Source organism: Micropterus salmoides, unplaced genomic scaffold, assembly GCF_014851395.1.
Source record: "Micropterus salmoides isolate LMB-PRFRI ecotype aquatic unplaced genomic scaffold, ASM1485139v1 Ms_hic_scaffold_16, whole genome shotgun sequence".
NCBI lineage: Eukaryota > Metazoa > Chordata > Actinopteri > Centrarchiformes > Centrarchidae > Micropterus > Micropterus salmoides.
In genome coordinates, this window is record NW_024040707.1 from 3,851,803 (window position 1) to 3,875,269 (window position 23,467).

General features: G+C 41.7%; 1 protein-coding gene across 3 annotated transcripts in view; it reads left to right on the forward strand.

The window, feature by feature from the left end:
• Positions 1 to 870: 870 nt before the first annotated feature.
• Positions 871 to 23,467, forward strand: part of LOC119905023 (neural cell adhesion molecule L1.1-like) — a 69,690-nt gene continuing 47,093 nt past the window's right edge. For 2 of the 3 annotated variants that reach the window (XM_038721703.1, XM_038721704.1), the window contains exons 1-5: positions 871 to 1,056; positions 17,486 to 17,842; positions 19,627 to 19,641; positions 21,365 to 21,467; positions 22,427 to 22,596. In XM_038721703.1, coding sequence (XP_038577631.1) covers positions 17,704 to 17,842; positions 19,627 to 19,641; positions 21,365 to 21,467; positions 22,427 to 22,596 — 427 coding nt within the window. In that variant the 5' untranslated portion in view covers positions 871 to 1,056; positions 17,486 to 17,703. The remainder of the gene's footprint in view (positions 1,057 to 17,485; positions 17,843 to 19,626; positions 19,642 to 21,364; positions 21,468 to 22,426; positions 22,597 to 23,467) is intronic. The other variant, XM_038721705.1, reaches the window with a different exon arrangement.

Consider the following 23,467-nt stretch of genomic DNA (forward strand, 5'->3'; position numbering starts at 1 on the left):
CATTGATTACTTAAGATCTCCACAGAGATGACAGAAGTTTGTTTTAGAGTCGTCTTCACACTTTGTTAAGGCTGTAAAATGTCCTGATAGAGGTGATTCTGCAGCATCAACCAACAGCAGCTCTTAAAAATTGTCGTAAGTGATGATGCTGTCAGTGTAGTTATCTTGATGGTGAATTTCTTAACTTTTAACTTAACTTTTAACTTTTTCATGCTGTGGTATTGTTTCACTGACATAACGTCATCGACACTGTCAAGATGCAATTTACAATGTTGTAAGGCCATTATGAAAGACTTTTACTAACTGTAATGCTGTGGTTTTATTGGATAAATGAAAAATGCATGCATGAAATCATTAAGCAAGAAAATCACATCGGAAAATGTTTAAAATCTTGTATGAACATCATGATCACGAATGAACAAATTCCAACATTATTTTAACATCATTCCTCATCATGACACATAAATGATTGCATAAAAATAATAACTGACAGGCAAAGTGCATTTTTAAAGGATTTTTTGGAAGTAATAAACACAAGTCCTACATTTGAGTTTAAATTATTAATTCAAAGTGAGCTGTACCGTTTTTACCAGATGGTTAAATGTAGTTTTTATTCACTGATGTTCTTCCAACCAGCCGGCCGCCAGTAAGACTAGAAAACCAGAACAGAGAGGAGACACAGAGGGATGGAGAGAGGTAAAAATAGAGGGGGGGGGGGGGGGGGTGCATGGAGGTAAAGAATAAGGGAGGGGCAGAAGGTACCAGGGGAATAGAGAGAGAGAGAGAGAGGATGTATGAAAGAGGCTGATGTCATTGATTGAAGCAGCCAATCAGAGAGCAGCAGGAAGGGAAGGAGGGAGGGAGGAGAGGCAGAGCTCAGAAGGGTGTGTTTTATGTACCACTGCAGCATCAGTGCAAAAAAAGACACGAGAAAAGGCACGACAGACAGGAGAGAGCAAATAAAGACAGAGACCGAGAGAAGAAGAGAGACAGACGAGGAGAAAGGAGGATAAAAGAAAAGCAGAGAGAGAGAGAGAGAGACCAACACCTGCGGAGGTAAGAGGAACACAATAGCATCCCACCACGCTGCTTGTGTCTGGGTTTCCATGCACGACTGTGTGTGTCTATATCTAAGTGTGTGTGTGTGTCAGTGGGCCGGAGGGGCAATGATGTCTTACATAATACGATGGCAGGTATGAACAACTGTGCACTGAGATCAATACTGTAAATATATGTGTGTGTGTGTGTGTGTGTGTCACTGTAGATACATTCGTGTGTGGGTGTATGTCTGCTCTCACTCTCTACACCTTTTGGACTTCACTACATCAAACATAAAACGACCATTCATGATTTGCCGCGTGTAGACAAACGGGCTCTGCTTTGGGTAAATCAGCCTTTAGGGAGTGTCTGACTGACTTGATTCAGCTTTTTAATGTCTGATATGTCATCTCCTGCAGCATGTTTTTATTAATATTAAATGAAATGATGCACTATAGAACATTACAGTAATTAATTATTCACGACTGGTTTGCAGATTCCTTTTTTTCAAGTGTTCAGGGCAGAGGTCTGTCAGGTCGAGTTTGTCGCTTTTTTATCCTTGCATTGCAAATAAAATCCTGGACATAAGCAGCACGATGTGCATCCTGGCTTCTCACACTGACCACCACTATCCCTTCATCCCCTGGTGCTGAAGACTGAACAGGAGATTGTTGTTTTGAATTTGTTTTCTTATGTTAGGGAGTTAGAGAGGAGCGCCACAGGGCAGCGACTAGGACTTTCTCACCTGCCAGCTCATATTATTTGATGCAACTAAGAATAATTTTAATTTTTGATTCATCGGCAGATTATTTTCTCAATTATTCGATAATTGTTTTCTCTGTAAAATGTCAAAAAAATTGTGTAACAAGCGTCAAAGCCATAACGATATTCAGTTTAGTAAGAAAAGCATAAAATCATCTGTTTTAAAAAGCTGGAAGCCGGATATTTAGGAATTTTTGCTAAAACAATTATTCGATTATCAAAAAGTTGCTGATTACTTGTTGATCGACTAATCTTTACAGCTTTACTTTGATGTATGAAATGCTTTTCATAAAGTTCAACAAAGAGGATTCATTCCACTTTGTCTCTTTCGCTCCCTGGTGCGTCGGCCCCTTTCGCACTTTTCAGCAGGTTTCTGTTTGACTGTTTACTCTTGAATTCCTCTTTTCACTCGCGGCAACGTCATTTAAGCCACACAAACATCTCCCCTTCTGTCGTTTGCATTGTGGGGTTTTTCTCACTGCGATTGCTTTGGCAGTGGATCACCTCAAATTAGGCCAGAACCTGAGAGGAGGAGGAGGAGGAGGAGGAAGAGGGGGAGAGACTGAAGGAGAAGATGAGGAGGTTGAAAAGCAGGAGAGAGCGAGTGGTGGAGATATAAGAATGAAAAACGGGCTAAAAGGCAAGGTTGAACAGGGGAGGAGGAGAGATTTAACCCAAAAGAGAATGACTCCAAAAAGAGCAGGATGGGGAAGAAGACCGAGAAATGAAAAGAAAGTCTGGACTGGGAATAGGATGAGACAGTTGAGAGGAGGATGAGGAGGTGGAGGGAAAGTTACAATCGACTGGTGTAGGAGGATTTTTCTGCCCAATTTTTTTCCTCTCATGCTTGGCATTAGTCAAGATGACTGAAACCATCTGGTGGGATTTTATATTAGCGCTCTTTTGTATTTCACAACCCACAGACTGACAGACTAGAGGACAAATAATATGGCATAATAAAGGAGGCAGATTTACTGCTTAAAAGAAATAGTCATTTTTTGAACAATAATATCTCCGGCAGATGAGAGAACCCTGTACAAAGGTCTTTAATGTGCATAATTATTGGGCAACTCCATGATTGTGTGCTGAAAGACTGAAAGACTAAAAAAAACAAACTGAAAATTAATGAGTAGTAGGGGTGGTGATGGCGCAATGGATAAGATTCCTGCCTTTGGTGTGAGAGACCCAGGTTCAATCCCTCACTGTGACCCATCCATCATTGTCCGCAAGACACTTAACCCCTCGTTGCTCCAGAGGCGTGTGACCTCTGCCGCTAAATGTAGTGTGGTATTGCAGAATGGTCCTAGTGTCATGAGCATGGTTCTGTAAAATGTAAGATCAGGCTGGTATGTTGTTCTAATGTAACCCTTACAGCTTAGCTTCTAGAAAAACTGGGCAGGCAACACAGCAGCCAGATGTTTCAAATAGTATATTACTACATAGTACTACTTTGTGGTTCAAAGTTATCTGAAGTATGCTTGAGTGAAAAACACATGTGTTTGTCATATTTAAATAATTAATATTGTAGCAAGGGCTTTACTGTACAGAGTTTTTTGCTGATTCATTGCAGTGAATTTTTTATCACTTTTAAATCAAAGTGAACTTTTCAATCAAAGAGCAATTATTATTTTTTACATTGTATACTGCCCTGTGAGCATTTAAGGGATGGAGGTTTGCAGAAAAATCATCTAATTGTCGAACAGAAAATGCAGTTTGCAATAGCAACACACAAACACAAAGGTCGACATGCATATATTTACTGACTTAGGTTTAATCGCTAACTTCTGTGACGGTAAAGGTTAGGGTAAGTTGCCTCGGGGGCTCTGTGAGATGTGGCTATTGAGACGTCTTGCGTACAGTAGCCACGTTTTTTCCAAAGCATGTATGTGTGACGCCTGAGCATGAGAACAGGCTGCAAATGAATATCAAAAACTTTTTACTGTCCCCAAAAAGTAGGTATCAGGTAAGGCGTCTTCTCAGCTTCCATTTTTGTCCTGTATCTGTACTAGTTTACATATTTTAGGGTCAAAATAACTATTCGGCAAAAAAAAAGCTTCAGAATCCGTGCAGTGGATGGCTTCAGCCGGCAGCTTCCTTTGGGACAATTGTGCTTCTTTTTGCAACCGACAGGCTCAGACTGTTATAACAGGTGTCGGACAGCATCGTGGAATGGTTCCCTACGAGGGACTCCTGGTGACACCCTTTGTTTTTAGCTGGAAACTGAAATTCGGTGAGAGGCGAGTTGCTGCAGGAAGACGACGGTGGAGTGAGTTGTACATAGTGGAACTCATAGCAAGACATTATTTCCTAACATTACTCCAACAAAAACAAACTTCTCTCTCCAACTCTGACTCACATTTGTGTCGTCTTCCTGCAATGCCGCGTCTTACGAGACTTCGCGTCTCACGAGATTTCAGAGTGAGAATTGTCCTTGAGCGAGACTTCAGTTTCCTGTTAAAAACAAAGGGTGTTACCGGGAGTCCCTCGAATGGATCCTTTCCTTGATGTTGTCAGAAACCTTTAATAACAGTCTGAAGCACTTCTTGTGGACGTCAGTTTCACGAGTACTTACTAGTCATTACAACCCCAAAACATCTAAAAATAGGGCCCCAGTCTGGCCTTTGTTTTCTGCCTGACTGTTTAAGCATCATACTGTACCTGGTAAACTGCAAACAGACAGACTGTCTGCCTTCCTGGTAGCATCCAGATTTGTACGATAGTGTGCGGAGCGAAAGGACAACATGAATTTCTGTTGTCCTGGCAAGTCTATCAAGTCAATAAAAGTCCCAGGAGAAAGGTTGAGGAGGCAGTTTGGAGCCAGACTAAAAGGTTTGAACTGCAGGACTGCGGGTCAGAGGGAAGTCTGGGCCAAGAAAATGAGATTAGTCTGACTTTTGCTCTTTCTCTGTTCCTCTCAATCTCTGATTCTGGCTTCCTCTATGTTCCTCATTGTGCTTGTTCCCATCCATCTTCATCCATCTCTCTCACGCCCCCGCTCCCTCCCCTCTCTTTCTCCCTCATCTTTCCTCTCTTTCTTTCTCTTTCTTTTCCCCTTGCTTTTTCCATTTCTCTTCCACAGAAAGAGGCTTTTGTGTTGAGAAATGGGAGGAATGCCCCTTACTCTATTTCCCCCCTTCTTCTTCTTCTTGCTCTTCTTCCGCACGTCTTCTCCTTCCTTCAACCCTTCTTTTCCAGTGTGTGTGTTCCTGTTTGTGCGTGTTGAGTTGTGTGTTTGTGTGTGTGTGTGTGTGTGTGTGGTGGGTTTGGGGGTGCATCCATTAGTTCGGATTAGAGACTGTAGGAGGGTCTTAACAACCCCTCTGTGTTTGGGGTTTTAATCTCCTCAGAAACAGCTAATCTAACTTCAGTGGCTTTAACATGTACAGTGCACACACATGTGCAAACACACACACACACACACACACACACTCATACACTTCCTCCTGCAAATATGTGACTTCTGACTGTTTTTCTGGCCACTGTGGTTGAGTCATAACAAGAGTCCATTCATGAAGTGACGACAAACACAGAGGGCACTTTATCAGCCAAATATCTGAACAACAATATCATAAGTCACTCCGATGACAAATAACCACATGGGGCACATTATCTGTACAGTGAGCAGCAGATGACTGAAATATGACATACATCTGACTCAACCCACCAGAGTGTTTTCACAGACCTGGACTCTATTAATTAATTTGATCAGGAGCTAATTTTAATCCATATCTTTGTGAAATACCCCAATGCTGTCCCATGTGCAATAATAACTGGGTTTTGTCTTGCAAATCTTGCTCATTCAGCAGAGATGAATTGATTAGTTGGTCAGTGGTTAGCACTGTCACCTCACAGTAAGAAGGTTGTGGGTTCAAACCCAGGTTTCCCCGGCCGTTCTATGTTGAGTTTGCATGTTCTGCGTGGGTTCGCTCCAGCTTCCTCCCACCATCCAAAGACATGTGGAGGTGGAGGACTAGGTTGATTGGTAACCCTAAATTGTCATTAGGCGTGAGTGGTTATTCATAAAAGAAAATATCAAACATTCTCTGGTTCCAGCTTCTCAAATTTGAGAAATTGTTGCTTTTCGTTGGTTTCTATGATAGTAAATGAAATATCTTTGGGTTTTGCACTTTTAATAAGACAAAACAAGACAGATGAAGAAGTTACATTATTTTATAGACAAACAACTGCTCAATTAATTGAGAAACCAAACTACAGATATATTTGTGAATATGAAATATTTGTCTAATATAGTTGAACTGAATCACCAGTGACCAGTGTCCAGTGTCATTCAACAGTGAAAGCTATTTGCATAAAGGTTGGGTTCATGACATTCAGTGTATCATTTTGCACCAAGACATCAAGATGCCAAAAATGAATGCATTGTTTCTCAATTTCTAACTCTTAAAAACATGAAGAAGATGATTTTACTTACTTAAATCTATCTTAGTTAACTAAGATCAGCTGTTTGGGTGGCACTATACTAATGAATTCAGAAAAAATAATTGCTGTTATAATAACAGTGTAGAGTATCTGCAGAACCTTTCTTGGGCAAAACCACAAATTTCTTAGTCTTAATTAAATGCGCTCTATAATTTCCCCTCCTTCTGTTTCTGTTTTTGTTTTATTTTATCTTGTTTTCTCAAACCTGCAGTTAGTCCCTGATACCATAACTTCTCCCCAAGCTGACCATCTGTCTCCTTGTATCTGCGGGATATTGATGTGTTTGTGTCGCTTCGCTTTAAGAAACTGCACAAAAAGTAAAAAAAATTAAATAATGTTTTCCCAAAACCAGACGGGTGCTTTGACACACTGCAGACCAGTCGAGTCAATCTGAGGAGACAATAGCAAGAGAAATTGTGTGTATGTGCATTTATGTGTGTGTGTGTGTGTGTGTGTGATTCAGAGAGAGAGAGAGGAAGAGGTGAATCGAGGAGATGCAGGGAGTGGCACTGGAGAGAAAGGGAGAGGTGTGGAGGGACGGAGTGGGGGATGGGAGAAAAGAAGGAGGGGCAGCATGGGGGATGGGGGAGAGAAATATTGCTGTGTGCTGCTGGAGTCAGGGGGTTACCATGGTGATGGGGGAAAGACGGAAAGGGATGGGAGAGAGAGAGAGAGACTGGCTGCACACATATGCATACACTTACATGCAATGCAAATTGACATTTTCACCGACTGATTGAATAATGTGATAAGCATCAAATCTCCTTTTAATTTAAACCTTCCTTCCTGTTATCTCAGGGTCGGGGGGTTGGGGGGGTGGGGGGGAGAACGGGAGATGAAGAGAGAGAGAGACTCTCTGACTTGAGTGGAAATGGAGAAATGCGATCTCCCACCTGGGAGTGGTGTAACTTGGAGATAGAGTTGTGGCTTTTTGGATAAAGGGCATAGAGACGTGATGTCAGACGCTGATTTGAAAGTGCATCCAGGAAGACTTTCACTAAAGTATCATTTTTAACATCTTTGTACGGTGGCCCTGAGAGCTCAATGCAATGCAAGATAAAACAAAAGCAAATGAGGAAAACTTCCATTTGTCAAAACGCTGCAAATACAGAAGAAAAGGTGGCACAGAAAGTGAAGGAAACAAGTTCTAAAACCATTTCGTTCACATCATGGAAATGAGCTACTGCTGTTTTGAAGTTTTAACACTCTGATTACATGATTGAGATATCATGTACCATTCTTTGAATTGGTAAGCTAGTAATCAGCAAGAGGCTGACGCTAGGTTAACAGCAAATATCTGCAATACTGTCTGAATTTTTTTTTAACTCAGCTCAGTTGTGATGTGCATCTTGCAGTGTTTCTGTATTTAGTTGTGTTTTCTCACTTTGCAGCTTTTTTTGTTTGTTGTTGAAACTGTTTCTTCGTTTGCTTGTGTTTTGTCTCTTTCCGTGTTGTCATGTGCTTCTAAAGTTTGCTGTGCTTTGAGCTGTCAATCTTTGCTCAACAATTAATCTAAAAAAAAAAACTCCAGATCTAAAATGTTTGCTCCTTTTTCCGGCCGATCCTCTCGAGCTGGAAAGCAGCCGTCGGGTCTGACCCCACACCTTGAAGATCAAGAGGATGAGGTTATTATGTGAAGAGCCAAAATCAAAGCACAGGGTAACTTCTTCTACCTGCCAGCAGGGATTAGGTGTGATGTGCGTGGCTGCTGAAGCTGCTGGGAGTCTCGGCTCTCAGTGGATTGGCAGCAGCTGTGAAGAACAAGGTTCCGCCAGACGAGCCTCTGGGTTGTGGTGGGTGTGCGTGGGTGGGTGGATGTGGTGGGATCAGGAGAGAATAGGCAGGTGGATGATTATCTGCGTGTGTGATGAAAACTGAACATTTCAGTGGAACATTCTATTTTGGCCTATTATTGCCTCAGGCCTCAAAACGTTTTACAGCTTTCAAAAGGAGCAAGACTGCCCAATCAAATTATTTTATAGAAATAGAGATGTACAGATATAAAGATATGTGAAAAACTGTTATAATGAATATCTTTATATTAATAATGGATCAAATAAGTACATGCATGTTAAATGGGTCACTTGTAGTGATTACCAGCCATTCCCTTCAGCTGTATGAGCTTTTGCTTTCATGGCCTACAACTTAAATGTTGCTTCACTCTCATAGTTCTCATCACTGTTGTTTCCAGCAGCAGGCATCTGTTTTTTAGCAAAAAGGCTTTGAGAAACCCACTGAACATTACCTTCCGAGCACCAAACAGCACACGGACACAGTTAGAGACTAGCTGGTGAAAACAGTGCAGCACTTAGCAGCTAACTCAGGAGTTGGTGGAGACCAAACACAGACCTAAAAGAGAGAGAATATTCTTATTGATTACAATGTTTGCTATGTTGCTATGTTTTGCACAAAAAACCCCCAAAGAGAATCAAACTGTGGCCCAACTCGAGGCTGAGAAGAGGGAATCAGCAGGTTTATACATTTTATAGCGCTGGCAAATGACACTTTCTAGTCAGCTCGCTCTCAGTGACTGTTGCAAGTTTCTGACTTGAGGCACCCTGATTTTGGTTCCAGTCAGCGCCCTTAAGATTATGTCTGTAAACCCCTCACACTACAGGACAATTTGGGTGATAATCTGTTCCGAACAGATGATGGTAGGGCCAATCGGCCCAATTATCCTCTAGTGTGCAGCCGGCATCACAGTGTGTCACAGTGTTGTCGCTTCATAAACAGATTTATTTTTCAACAGTGTAATAGTTTTGAAAGGCACAGACAAATTACTGAATGTCTATGTGGTGTTGTATTTTATAGGACTTGTTGGCTGGCTTCTTTTTTAAAATTACAACAGCTGATTTCACCTGAATAATAAGAACAGATTTATGTTTTATGGTAGATTCCTTTTGTGCAAAGACATTATCAGATTTAGAAGCAACACACAGAATTTCAACATATTAGGATTTATGCTTATGAGAGTAACTGTGTCTCGGCAGATAATTATCGATCTGCACGTGTCGGAGGCACTTCCTCTCTCAACTCTGTTTTTTTTTTCACTTCTCTCTTGGAGTAAAAGCAGAAAAAGCAAATGAAAGAAGAGAAGAAGGAGTAACAGAGTGAGTGAGGCAGTGTTTTAATGGCGTTGGTTAACTGGGCCCGTCCCAGCCATGTGATATACGATCATGTCAGGTATTGATTGACATGAGAGTACAGCAAACCTTCCCACTAGCTCAATAAGCTGGGTCGAGGCTGGACAGCATTATTCTGAGTTCACCACTAATAACGTTGATGATTTCATGTTTTAATCCAGGCTGTGTTGATATCATTAGATTAGTTTAATCAGTGACTGTCTGGTAATAGGATTACATCGTTTTAAACTAAGATCATTCTCTTATATGACCTGTTTCCTGTAGATCTTCTACTGTTATTGTCAATTGAATTCATTAATAGTTGCATTACTGTATAGCTGTCTTGTCTCCGCCCGAGTTTATTTTGTGCGAAAGCAGTGATAGATGTATTGCCGTGGGTATTGTATATACCGCCCTGAGCGCTCCGTTACACTGTGGCCCTTCACAGCTGGTGCCACTCGCCCCACAGCTAAATTTAAAAGACCCCAGCCGGGCCAGAAAGCCACCCAGCGCGGGAGCCGCTGTTTATCCATGAACATACCGTCACTAATGACTGATTTATGCGCTCCTATGCAGTCGCTTCGTTTGTCATGTGGAGAAACGCAAATTAGAAACAAACATGCAGTACTGGCTTTGTGTCTGCGGAGGTGTGTGCGTGTGTGGGTGGAGGAGGGGTTAATCCAGAGGTGGCTAAACAATGTCACGCCAATAAGAGCTGATTTGAATGTGAAAGGCGTTGGTTTGTGCTGTGGGACCAGTGGGTAAAGACTTCCCCCCTATCCCATCTGAAAGGCAAATAGAGAGAAATGACTCACTGGTAAAGGCTGATTTCTCTACACTGGAAATGATTTGTCGTTTCTTTTAATTAGTTTTATTTTAAAGTACAAATACTAACATTTCTAATTTCAGATTCCCAGTTGTGAGGATTTTCTGTTTGCTTTGCCTTGTGCGATCGTAAATTGAATATCTTTGGGTTTGGAGCTGTTGGTCGGACAAAACAAGCTACTTGAAATACTTGAAGTCACTTGGAAAAGTGTGATTGATTAATGGAGACAATAATCAGCAGGTTAACCAATAATGAAAAGAATTGTTTTTTTTGTCTTATTTGGTCTTGCTGCTCATGTTAACTACGAATTTCTCCGTCTTTTTCTTTATCTGTGTTTACTCATTCCAAGCAAATTGTTAAGATTGATCAGATTTCAAGTTTCAAAAGTGTTTATAGTTGATCTGAACAACCACACTGGAAGGCCGATTGAAAAAAGCCAGCTGTCATGGAGAGGGGGGAAACTCAATATCATGTAATTATGTAGATAACAGCACACACTTCTAGACCGTCGTGACTTTGCTGATCCTGTCAGAGGATCAACAAAGTCAGTAGGCTTCATCCTGAGGGAAACATTCTGTCTGGACTAAATGTCATGGCGGTAAATCAAATATATGTTGAGACGTTCAGTTTGGACCAAAGTCAAAAACATCTCTGCCAGCGATTACACCCATCACCAGTACATTTTTCAGGCAAATGTAGAGTGTCTCAGCTAATGGGGGTTGGATGCTCTTCTTCTTGTTACAGCCTTTCTTTTGTGGTTGCAGCTGATAAGACAGGCCAGTTTTCGTGTTTAAGCCTCGCCTTGAGCAGTTTCACAGACATATCACTGGTGTGGAGCCAGTAAGAGAAGCTGCACACAAGCAGAACGGCAGCAAAGTAGGTAATGACGGAGGAACAGACACAAACAGAGAGAAAACAAAGAAAGAGAGGAGACTACAGTGGGTGGTTGGAGGCCTGTCAGTTGATGTGCTTTGTTTCAAGGTCAGAAAGCTCCTCGTGTTTATTGAGTTATTCATCCCCTCTCTTCTACAGGTACTCCCACTCTAGTTAGACATGGGCACAAAGACACTTGGCTCTTTGAGTGTAGAGGTGATGGCGACATGATGATGACATCAGAGGAGTGACTTGTTCAGAGTGTCACGCCGGAATAAAGCAGCGAACAATCGAGTGTGTCCTTTCACCGGAAACACACTTAGTTGTCTCAAGACTGAGTGCTCGGAACAGGATATGTTGACATCCCATTTCATACTGGGCATTGAAACATCCAGCTGCAGCAGGCATCCAAAAAAAACAAGAGATGCGGACAACAAATTCAATACTTAGGACGTAGAGCATACACAGAAGCATGTGTTCACCAGGCAGAGAAAGCCTAAGCAGTAAGTCCCTTTACCAGAAACATACTTGGCTGTTACAAGACCGAACGCTCAGAAACGGATGTGTCGAAATCCCATCTCATATTGGGCAATAAATATCCAGCTGCAGCAGGCATCCAAATAAACAAAAGCCGTGGTGACAACAAACTGAATGCAGTGTCCAGTTTCAGTTCGTTTGTTGCCAGAACTTTAAAGGGGCATTTAAAGGAGCCTAAGTCTAAGAATGATGTCATAGTGTCATAGTGAGGTCACCAGGGTCATCTCTGTTCAGCCTAGGACATTTTTTTCAACAGATAGATATATACTTTATTGATCCTTCACAAGAAATTACATTTCTTTCATAAGCAGCTATTGAGTTGCATTATGGGACATAGTTGTTGTTGTTTAAACTGTCTCTCATAAAATCCCCCAATTTTAATAATACTAAATAATTCTTTATGCTTGACAGTGATTGAGCCATCACAGCTGCACACAGAACAAAACCCTATTCCTGTGGTTGAGGTTAGGAACAGATCAGAACAAATGCAGTAAACAGTGTCATGTCTCGGGTGTCAAGCCACTGCTGATTGCTTTTCAATATTTAACCAAGATCATGATCTTTCTTCAACCTTAACCAAGTAAACATAATCATAAACACAATGTTATTAATTTCTGCAAGCAGGTATTGTATATGCTACGAGTGGATATTCAAAACACATTTGCTTTTCTAAATCGGTACTATGTAAGGGTTCTTCACACACACACACAATCTCCCTCCCATTCACACACACAGACATGTTTAACTCAGCGGTGCTTTATAAAAATGACAGCTCTATCACATATTCATGAGGCCTGATGTGAAGGACATCAGCAGTGTGATCTACAGACTTAGATGAAATCACCTATAGGTGGCTCACCCCGCCTCTTTGCTTCAGGCTGTAGCATGGTCAGCATTTATGTGCATGTGTGTGTGTGTGTGTGTGTGTGGAGTACTAAATGTGAGGTATATAATGAATAATGAATTTAGGTGAATTTAGGTCACACAGCCAACTGGGAGGGACAAACTGGAAATAGCTCTTTCTTTCTTCATCTTCATGTGTCCCATTGTGTGTGAATCTGCGTGTGCGCTGGGGGGGAAGTATATCCTCCCTCTCCTCCTTGCCTTTGCTTAATCTCCCCATCCACACTTCCCAATTCTTTCCTGCAGATCGGAATCTATCAATGAATTAATTTCTCGCTCTGTCGCGCACTATCCGTCTACCTGCACCCCCACCCCCCACCCTCACTTTGAGGTCTCCGCCCCCCTGATCCCCCGTCCCGCCTCAGGCCTCCCAATAGACTGTCCCACCTGCACCCGCTCTGCCTCCCCTCCTCCCACACCTCCCCACTGGCCTCCCAGTGGACTGGCTGGTCCACCTGCCCGCCCTCCAAAGCCCTCAGGTTCTGTGGGACAGCTCAGGACTCTGGAGTGGGGGGTAGGGGTTGGTACAGTATGTTTAATGTTAAGTGGTACAGAACGGAAATATGGCTGCCTGCGGGGTCGAAACTGTTTGGGGTCCTGGAGACCACTGGCTGTCTTTAATAGCGCCGATTCATCAGCTTGAAACTTCATGACTTTTCCTAATTTGCTTATAAACATTGACATACAACATTTTTCAGAGGTCTGCTGGAGAAAATGAGATATTCTGTTTGGAGCTGCTTTAAAATATTAATGCTCTACAGTATGACAATGGTTGGTAATGACAGCACTACACCTCCCAAATACCAAATCTGTTTCAAATCAAAAAGCATTTGAGGTAAACTTCTCTGTGGTTTAACTGACTAACTGATTTGTGTTTTATATTATGAGTAATATGACTACATAGGATAATATTCTGCAGTTGAAAAACATTTAAAGCAAAATAAAAGTTAATTTTGCTGTTTTTCCCCTATGTTACTTTTGAAAGAAGACATAAGACTCTGTTCTTAAAAATGAAAATTTGTATTCATGAGAAGTAAAAGTCACTCTTGCTCACGTCAGTAAGTTCAGGGTTTAGGTTTAGGTCTGTTGTGACATAAAGCATTAAACATCATCCTGTAACAATAGTGACCGTCTATAAATGATTATCTACAACCTTGTTCTTCCATTCCAAATTTATATTTTTCTACATTTATTTATGTTGACTGTATGTTTGTCTACGTGTAGCACCTTATCACCACAGCAAATTCCTCATATGTGTAAAACACTACTTGGCAATAAAGCTTCTTCTGATTCTGATTCTGATTCTGATTATTTTTATTATCAGTTGTCCTGCAAGTTATTTTCTCCATTAATAGATTTATTGTTTGATCTAAGAAAGTTCAGTCCAAGGTGACTTCTTTAAAAAATCTTCTGTCCGATGAAAAGTTAAAAACTTGCATTTGAGAAGCTGGAACCGGAGAAAGGTTGTCATTTTGCAAACATGCTTTTCAATGCAATCATTGTTTTTAACTTTTGATACTTCAACAATTAATCCATTATCAAAATTGTTGCCAGTGAACTTTCTGTGGATCGATTAATCAACTCAGCTCTACAGCTATTATTATGATGTTTAGACATGCAGCATTGTGGTGTGTACATGGGACAAACAATGCGTAAATAAAGTCATTGTCAATTGAACACAAGGGTTAAAACATGAACCTTTAATATGTGTACAGTATTGTTAAATATCTCTACCATGCATGTGTGTGAGGCTGCACTTTATTCATCTCTAAATGCTAAATGGACTTTCCTCTTCTAATGGATCCATGTCTGATTGAATTCAAGAGGCCATCATGCGCCGGGGACACTAACATTGGCGCTGTGATGCCAGCGTGCGCAGTGAGAGGATTCTCTGTCAGGAGAGGTCAAGTATCTCTAAGCTGCAACCTCAATAAAGACTCAGCTACACTCCATGTGTGAAAAGGAGACAATCTGCCATCATGCATCTTTAGATTAAGACTTAATACATTAATGAGCCCTCCCCCCTCCTTAACTCAGCGCCACAGCAGGACCTCCATTAATATTTAAATTAAAGGAAGTCTGCATGAATTAAAACCATAAACCAGAATCGGTGTGTTTACTGTCACCATATTATTACTGGAACTGGAGCATGCCGGGACATTTCCATCACCACCCATCATTTATTTTCTGTATGTCTGTTACGTTTTCTGTCTGCCCCCATTACATCTGGGGAACCCCTACTGCTGGTCGTTATCTTCCCCTCGTTAATGCCCAACACACACACACACACACACACACACACACACACACACACACACACACACACACACACACACACACACACACACACACTTTATATCCCACTGTTCTGTTTGGGTCATTTATTTTGTAAATAAGCCTGGCAGGTAACAGCAGCCCCAAGAGCCTGGGGCAGGTGTGTGTGTGTGTGTGTGTGATTAAGTGACCATGAAGCAGTGCAGATGTGTGTGTGTGTGCGAGTCAGGAATCATAATTGACAACAACAGCAGACTGGATTGGTGAGGACCTGGTAACAATAGGAGCTGAAATGGGGGTCATGTATGTTTCCTGTCTATCTGTGTGTGAGTGTGTGCTAGAGAAAGAGAGAGAGAGAAAGTGAAATAGAGAGACGTGTGCTGGGGACAGGTTGCGTAATTATGAGATGTAGGCGGGGGTCTACATTAGCCAGCTGTCACTCTTTGCCCCTCACCCCTAGTGTGTGTGTGTGTGTGTGTGTGTGTGTGTGTGTGTTTTAAGGCAGAAGGACTGCAGGCGGTTACATTCAGAGATTGATAAGTTATGACACCTTCTGTAACCTCCTCTGCCCTTGTTGTCTGTTCTTCTTTCTGAGTAACCAGCGTGTCAGACTGGTGTCAGTGCAGTCCGACCAGTTTGAACCGGGCCGGCGGAAATTCCTACATTATTTTTCCTTAGCTGACACCTTTATCCAAAGCGACTTACAATAAGTGGATTTCACCCATGTGGATACAACCGAAAAACTTAATCAGACATGCTGAATTGCTTGCGGTGCTACATTTAGAAACAAGTTTTTTATGGGCCACGGTGCAGTTGGAGCAGATTAGTTTTCAGTCTGCTACCAAAGATGTGGAGGTTTTCTGCTGCCCTGATGTTAGTGAAGAGCTTGTTTCACCATTGTGGAGCCAGGACGGCAAATAGTCGTGCTTTTGTTAAGCAGTAGCTGGGCCACCCTCATAGGGAGAAAGTAGCAAGCCGATTGGCAGTAATAGATGGACTAGTATGATGTTACCTTGTCCTGGATGTATTTGGGCCAGAGCCATTCAAAGCACAGCAAGGAAGTACCAGTGACTGGAATCTGATTGGAGCATCGGTGGCCAGTGCAGGGTGTGGAGAAGCTGTTAAGTGTGGCGAACATGGTTGAAGGTTGAAGACCGGCCGGGCTGCTGCATTCTGGATGAGCTGCAGAAGTCAGATGGTCAGAGGTCACACAGAGCAGACATATGTTTAGGCACTCAGAACACTTAAGGTTAGGGAAAGTAGTCTTGTTGAATACTTAAAAAGTCAAACCTGACTTAAGGCACGAGACAGGACTTGTTTACTTTGTTGACATTTATTGAAACCTTTCGCATTCTTCTTCTTGTAAACAAAAAGTTGAATTCATGAGAACTGAAATGAACCCTGGCTCAGTTCAGGACACTCCGGTACAGGTATTGCTGCTGTACAGCCTTACTTGGTCCTGTGTGGCCAGTATGGTTGCTAATATTAGCTTACTTTATGTAGTTGATAGATGAGTCAGTTTCCTGACTCTGTGCTACTGTTACTCTACATTTTTGCATTTTCCTGCACTTTATACGCCAACTATCCACCCTTAACACCTCTCCACAACTAACACTAGCTGACAAGCAGCACATCCTTTACTAGAAAAAAACATTGCAAGGGAACAAAATAAAATTCCCCATTTGCACCAAGTGCAAAATGTGACTGGCAAAGAAAGTTTGCAGTAAATAAACGTAATTTCTTGGAGGTAAGAAAAAGATAAGGAACTCTGTTTTGAATTTGTAGACTCCGTCTGTGCCAGTTCGTTCATCAGAGGGATCTCCTTGACTTTATTTCATTCTTGTTTAATTTCATGTACGTATTCCCATAAATGGAGCCTCAGCCTGACATCAAGGGCTTTGAAGTGCCAGTCAGTTGTTTTTAGGAGTGAATGGTGCGGATTCTGAAAGGATTTTGCAAGCTTTAAAATCAACCCACGGAGGGGCGTGTAATCCCCCACTTCAAGTAAAAACAAGAAAATGACCAAACTTGGAGTTGTGAGGTTTTGGCCCTGCATGGCGAGACGGCGATATGAAGGAACAAAGGGGGAAAGCCTGATCCATCTGTGTCTGCTTTCACCCCCAGCCCCGACACTCCTGCTGTCACGGGTCAATGTTCAGTCAGCAGCCAGGGACAAAAGAGAAGATGTTTAGATGAATGGAAAAGCGGTCGATGTGACTAAACACACACACACACACACAATCTCTCTTTGTAATGTCATTAGCTGAGATGATGTTTCCTGCTGCTTTGATCTGATCTTCTGTCTTTATCAGGGTGACCTAATGCCTTCGTCTTTCACACACACACACACACACAGGCATCCACTGTCTGAAATATTTGTGTATTACAGAAATATTTCGATTCCAAACTGTGTTTAAATATTAAGATTAATGTTCAACATCGCACACACTCACATGCCCTGGAGTTAATTGTGCATTTTTTATTTGTAGGTCAAATTAATTAAAATCTCTCCTTTGGAATAGATTAATATTTGTCTTGTTCTGGGATGACTTATGTTTGATGAAATTAATGATGTCTTTTTCTCTCTCTCTCTCTCTCTCTCCCCCTGTCTTGTGCGCCCTCCCTTCCTCCCCTCCTTATCCCTCCTTTGTTCTCGGGGTCAATCCTCCCTCCTCCTCTCCCCTCTTCTTCCCTTTCTCTCCCTCCACAGCCGGAGAAGGGATCGCATCATTCAGAGCTTCACTTTGGGCTGTGAAAGCAACACACACACAACTTAAAACGCTGTTGTTTACTCGTCACCTTTCTCCAGAGGGTCTGGCCGGTCCCTGGAGTGTGTGTCTGGTTGGGTGCATAAGGAGGGTGTGCGTTTTTTTTATGTGTTGATGAGTGTGTGGGTGTCTTGCGTCACTTTTCATGGGACATTGAAAGATGTGTGTGTCACAGCGTCGGTGGACGGGCTATAGGGGGCCATGCTCCCCCGCCCTCCCCCTGATCCTCCTCCTCCCTCTGTCCTTCCTCTCGTCCATGCCTCTTCTTGCTAAGGGAGCCATTCACATCCCCCCAAACTGTGAGTACTCCTCCACCGTAAACATCCCTCATTGTTAATAAAGAGATGTGAAGTGCGTTCCCCCGTTCACTGTTTTCTATTCATTTCAGCTTTGTGTTAAAATCAACTTGGAGTGCAGTTTGAAAGCGCTGACTGCTTTTAAAAGTCTGCATACATTATCACACACAAGATATTTGTGAGAAAAATAAAAGTAGACCACATGCAGGCCTGGAATTTCATAATTTGAGGGGCAAAACCACATGCCAGGGCACCAGGGCCACAAGACAGAGAGAGACTAATGTTAGCAAGTTCTGGCAATCAGGTAACGAAATGCTTGCTAAAAGTCACAAACAAACTAGCAACAAATCAATGTACCTGCTGGTAAATGTATAGTTTGATTTGATTTTGCTTTTACGCTTTCGCTAACACTTACCGTTATTATCATGTCGTCTTCGGGGTCACGGGCTCGCTGTGCTGAGCACCTTTGCTGTCACCAAAGAAGGTCGTGATGTGCATGTGCAACTCTCAAAAAACATCAGAAGGAAGCGAGGTGGCTCACTCGTTAGCTGCCTCATCATCAGCTCCAGAAAAAACAAAGCGTTTAATTCAGAATGTCATTTATTAGGACTGTTTTTTTAAACAAGTTTCAATGTCTTCTGGATGCAGTCTGATGAGTGTATATGATTTTGGTGACTTATGTTTTTACCTCATAGCACAGATGCGTGAGACAAGCGTATTCACTGTATAGAGTTCACATATTTTGTCATATGTCAGATTTATGTATGTTGTTTTTTCTCTAGCTGATGATGTACAAAGTTAACAAATGAGTCATTTCAGTTCCTTCTCACCTCTGCTGAGAGTTGCACAGTACCAATCGGGCAGAATGTCCTTGCTTCAAAACGAGAGCTCTTTGATGCTTGCATTTTTGTTGGTCACACCAAACATGATGATTGTGATGCTGTTTAATCAAGTACATTCTGTCGCCGGGGCAGACATGACAAGAAAGTGTCAACAAGGTTCTTTTCATAACTCGCTAAAATGAAAGTAAACAGGAAATGACTTTTGGTCTTACTTCTTTTTTCTTCTTACATATCCTTTTCTTGTCTGGTTCATTTGTCTGTTTGCTCTGGTCTTTGTTTGAAATAGCCTTGTGACAAATCTTAAAAACACACAAAGACAAAATGTTTGCACCTGTTTTTAACAAAGAGAAACTTAACATTTAAACACATTCACATAAGCGCAAGCACAAACACACTTACCCACTCAATCAGGTTTAGATTGACCTCTGGTCCCTGAGGTTAAGTTCAAAGGTCAGCAGGTTTTGCTACGATGGTCCCCAGAGGAGAGGAAGGAGGGGACGAGAGGAGGAATCGGGTTCAGGGTGACCTTCAGCCAGTGACCTCTGGGTGTGGCAGAGAGAAGAAGATCCAGAGTAGATGAGGATGGAAATGAAAGACTGGGAGCGCTGAAGAGAGGGAACAAGGAAGGTGAAGACAGAGTAAAGAGGAGAAAGATAGAGGGAGGGAAGGGTAGGGAAGGAGACACAGACTGGAAAGATGTAAATTGATCAGGGACGCCAGCATGTCTGAGACAGGAAACCGAGTCATTATAATGTCAGCGTTGTTTATAATCAAGTCAGTGACTAAATATGCTCCAGCTCTGATCAATCTCTGTTTAAAATCTCTCATCAACATCAGCATCTTTAACTCATATCTGTGTGTGTGCGTCTACAGCATTTAAAACATTTGCCTTTGTCTAAAATTTCCTTTCTGCTTTCTTTTCCTTGCTTTCGTGCGGACAAACAGATAAAGGGCAAAACAGTAAGTGACTTTCCTTGTTGTGACAATGAAGAAGTGTGCGATGGCTCTCGACCGCTCGTGTCACTTTGTCCTATTGTTTCTGCTGTTATCGCTGACTGTTTGTCCTCCATCATCCGCCCCTGCTGCCCTGAAGTCACACAGAGCAGACAGTGAAGACCGGTACACCAACACATTTCTTGATTTTATGTGTCAGATGGGAAACTTTTGCAGAAAATAGCTGCAGCGTCTCAAAGTTTAGACACTCACGGCAGAGGTTGTCTCTGCCCACACAGACAGGTAGACCATCCAAGTTAAAAATAAGTCACTGATGTCAAAATGAAATAATGACATTTCTCCAAAATGCCTACTTCTCCAAAATTAAAAAGGATCTTATTTAAGTGCTGATCTCGTGCATTTTTTTGTTTTTCCATTTAAAATTTCATGATGGGTTTAATGAAATATTCATTTAACCCACAAATTAAAGGAAGAATTTGACATTTTGGGAAATATACGTATGTGCTTTCTTGCAGAGAATTAGATGAGAAGATTAATACCTTTCTAATATCTGTATACTAAATATGAAGCTAGGGCTAGACCAGTTAGCTTAGCTTAGCATACAGACTGGGAACGGGGGAATCATTTAGCTCCTTAACTCCTACCAGGATCTCTAAAGCTCATAACGTAACAAGTCTTAATTTATTTGTTTAATCTGTACACGAATCGATAAGTTAAAACAAAAAGTTCTGCTTTTTCAGGAGGTCATGTGGTCAAGCTAAACTGCTGGCCCCTGGCTTCAAATTGAATGGAAGGCAGGCAGACGTGAGAGTGGTATCAATCTTCTCATCTAAATCTTGGCAAGAAAGTGAATCAGATGAAAATGATAACTTTCCCACAGTGTTGAGTTATTGCTTTAACAAGCTGCAGACTGCAAGCTAGCTGCAACAGTTTTTATACACTTTGAACAACTTGTTATTATGAAATTAAACATTTGCTATGCATTTTTTAGCCTCCCTTACAACCGTCTAATAAACCCAGCAAAGTTCAAGAGATGGAGAAAACTAGTCATGACAAATCAAGCTCAGACTTACAGCTGGTTACTTCAGGTAGCCTAGTCTCAGTTAATTCTTAACTAGCTAGTTAAAAATAATGGATGCACAAAAAGTTACTGAAACTAAACAGTGAGCTAAGCGTAACGGACAAATTGTCATAATACTTTCTAAAATTAAAAGGTGAAATTATTTAAATGGTTAAAGAAGTTCCAAAAAGGTTTGAAGGTTAAAATTTTTAAGCATTAGCTAAAAATAATGAATAAACAGGTGACCTGGATGATAAAGGATAAACGGTTTAGCTAAAATATATCATTGAATGGTTGAAATAAATAGTCAACAATAATGCATAAACAGTTTAATTAGTTCACTAAAAGTGTTTGATAAATGGTTGTAACACTATGCTTCTGTCACTCCAAATAGTATTAATATAAATGCAAACTAATAGTGTTTAATATTTGGAACATGACAGGTGGTGCTGATGAAGGAGTACTTGAGCTCACCTGACAGGGCTGTGGTGGCACATCACCCCTGTAGATCATGGATGTCTCCAAATATAGGAGAATGTACTCCTGTATTTTCTTGCCTAAACTCTGTATTAATTACTGCACATATATCTGTACATCCAACAAGTATTTCATTACTGTGTGTGTGTGTGTGTGTGTGTGTGTGTGTGTGTGTGTGTGTGTGTGTGTCAGTGTCAGAGCCTCCGGTGCTGACGGAGATGCCGATATCCTCCACAGCCTTTTCTCGAGAGGACATCAATCTGCCCTGTGAGGCCACTGGTAACCCGAGACCCATGTACGTACAGCAGCTAGACCTGTGTGTCATTTACCGTGTGTGTGTGTGTGTGTGTGTGTGTGTGTGCGTTTCTGGGTGTATATATATATATAAAACAGAGTTGATAAATATAATGGAAAAAACTGTTTGTCCACTTCCTCCCTCCGGTCTTTCTGTTGGCATGGCGATAAATGTTCTTCTAATAAAATCACAGCAATAACCAAATCATCTCTCCATTTTTCCTTTGTATTTCCCTCCCTCCCTCCTTCTCTCCCACTCCTCCCTGCTCACTCTCTCTTCTCCTCTATCCTCTCACCTCATGCCCTGCTTTTCTCTTTCCCAAATTTAAGCTTATTAGTTTAGGGGTCTCCAAACTGTTTCGTGTGAAAAAATCTTACATTAATTATCAAAAGGAGATGTACAATAGCCTAAATGTGAGTGATTTGGTTAAATAGATATCGTACTTTTGGGGTATTTTACAGTTTTTCCCACATTCCCAGATTTTGATAAATGCTATAAGACAGGCCTTCATTATGTATTTGGTGTTGTCTGCGTGGTCAAACATCAATAATAGGTTGTCCTGGCTTGATTATGTCTGTCTATATGATCATATAAGTAAACTAAGGGAGGGGCAGCTTATACCAAGCTTTTTCTGAGGGGAGGCCCACAGTCTCATTTCCTCCAATTTGTTTGATTAAAACTACAAAACAATATATTTGTGAGTTTTTGTTAATATTTAGGTCTTCTGCAGGAACCAATGAGCTTGGATCTGAGAGCCATAGACAGGAAGTCAGAAAGTACTGAGAGACAGACTAACACATTGTCGGTTGTGGTCTTTTTCATGGAGTTTGTTGACGCTAAGAAAAATATAGAATATTAAGTGCTTCCTTTTTCAGTGCCACACGTCACCAAGTCTACACATGTATTGCTTTGTTTTTTTTGCCATGAAAACTAAGGTATCGTCCCCTTTTTCTCTGTAGTTTCCGCTGGGTGAAGGACGGGGAGCCGTTCGGGGTGGAGCGTAAAGAATCCGGGACGTTGCGAGCCGAAGACGATGAGCCCCTCGAAACGTATGAAGGCTACTACCGCTGCTACGCCTCCAACATCCTGGGGACCGCCATGACACAAACCATACAGGTCATAGTGGAGCGTGAGTCTCTCGCACACACACACACACACACATACTGTATACACACAAACACACAGAGTACTGTATATCTAAAGTGATCTTCACTCGTGCTGATTCATAGACAGTTCACAGTTACATGAATGAAATGTGATGTATGATGTACAGTAAGGCACAAATCCCTCTCTGTCTATCTATCCTCCACACACAAACACACACACATTTGAATGACTCAGTGAGGTTGACTCGGGCCACCTGTTCTGCTCTCTCATCTCTTGTTACTGTGGCAACCATTTCCTGGAGACAGAGCAGTGACGTCACTCGGCCGGGAGGGTGCATGAGGTTATTGAGCAGGAGATGGTGCTGGGAAATTATTGTGTCACCTAACCTGAGCATAAAAAAAAAAAAGATGGGACGTATCGACTGCATTTACAGCGGCATAACGTCCAGCGGGAATACTTCGTTAAAAAATGTTGATATGCCCATCTGAGTCTCCTTTAGTTATCACTGTGCGCTCACAGAAAAAAAACAGACTCTTTACCAGACTTCCTTTGCCCTGGATTTAACCTCTCAGGCATTATACTGGCTACCTCTTTAATGGTGGAGGTTGTTGGGGCTGTAGACAAAATGGGAAGGAAGCTGTTTGCACTACTCAGGATTCAGGGCTGAAAAAGTAGCTTCATCTCTCCATCTCCATGTTTTTGACATCTATTTTGTTAATCACAATATTGTCCTAAAACAGCCTGTCCTCCCCAGTAAAACAACAATATAGGTTGTTTGTTGAAAGATGTTAATTTACTGCATATTTACTTTTAATGGGCCTGTGACCACTAGTGGCTTTTTGACAGAGCTAAGACGGAAGTCAGGTGATGTATTATAAATGCCGAGATGGGTC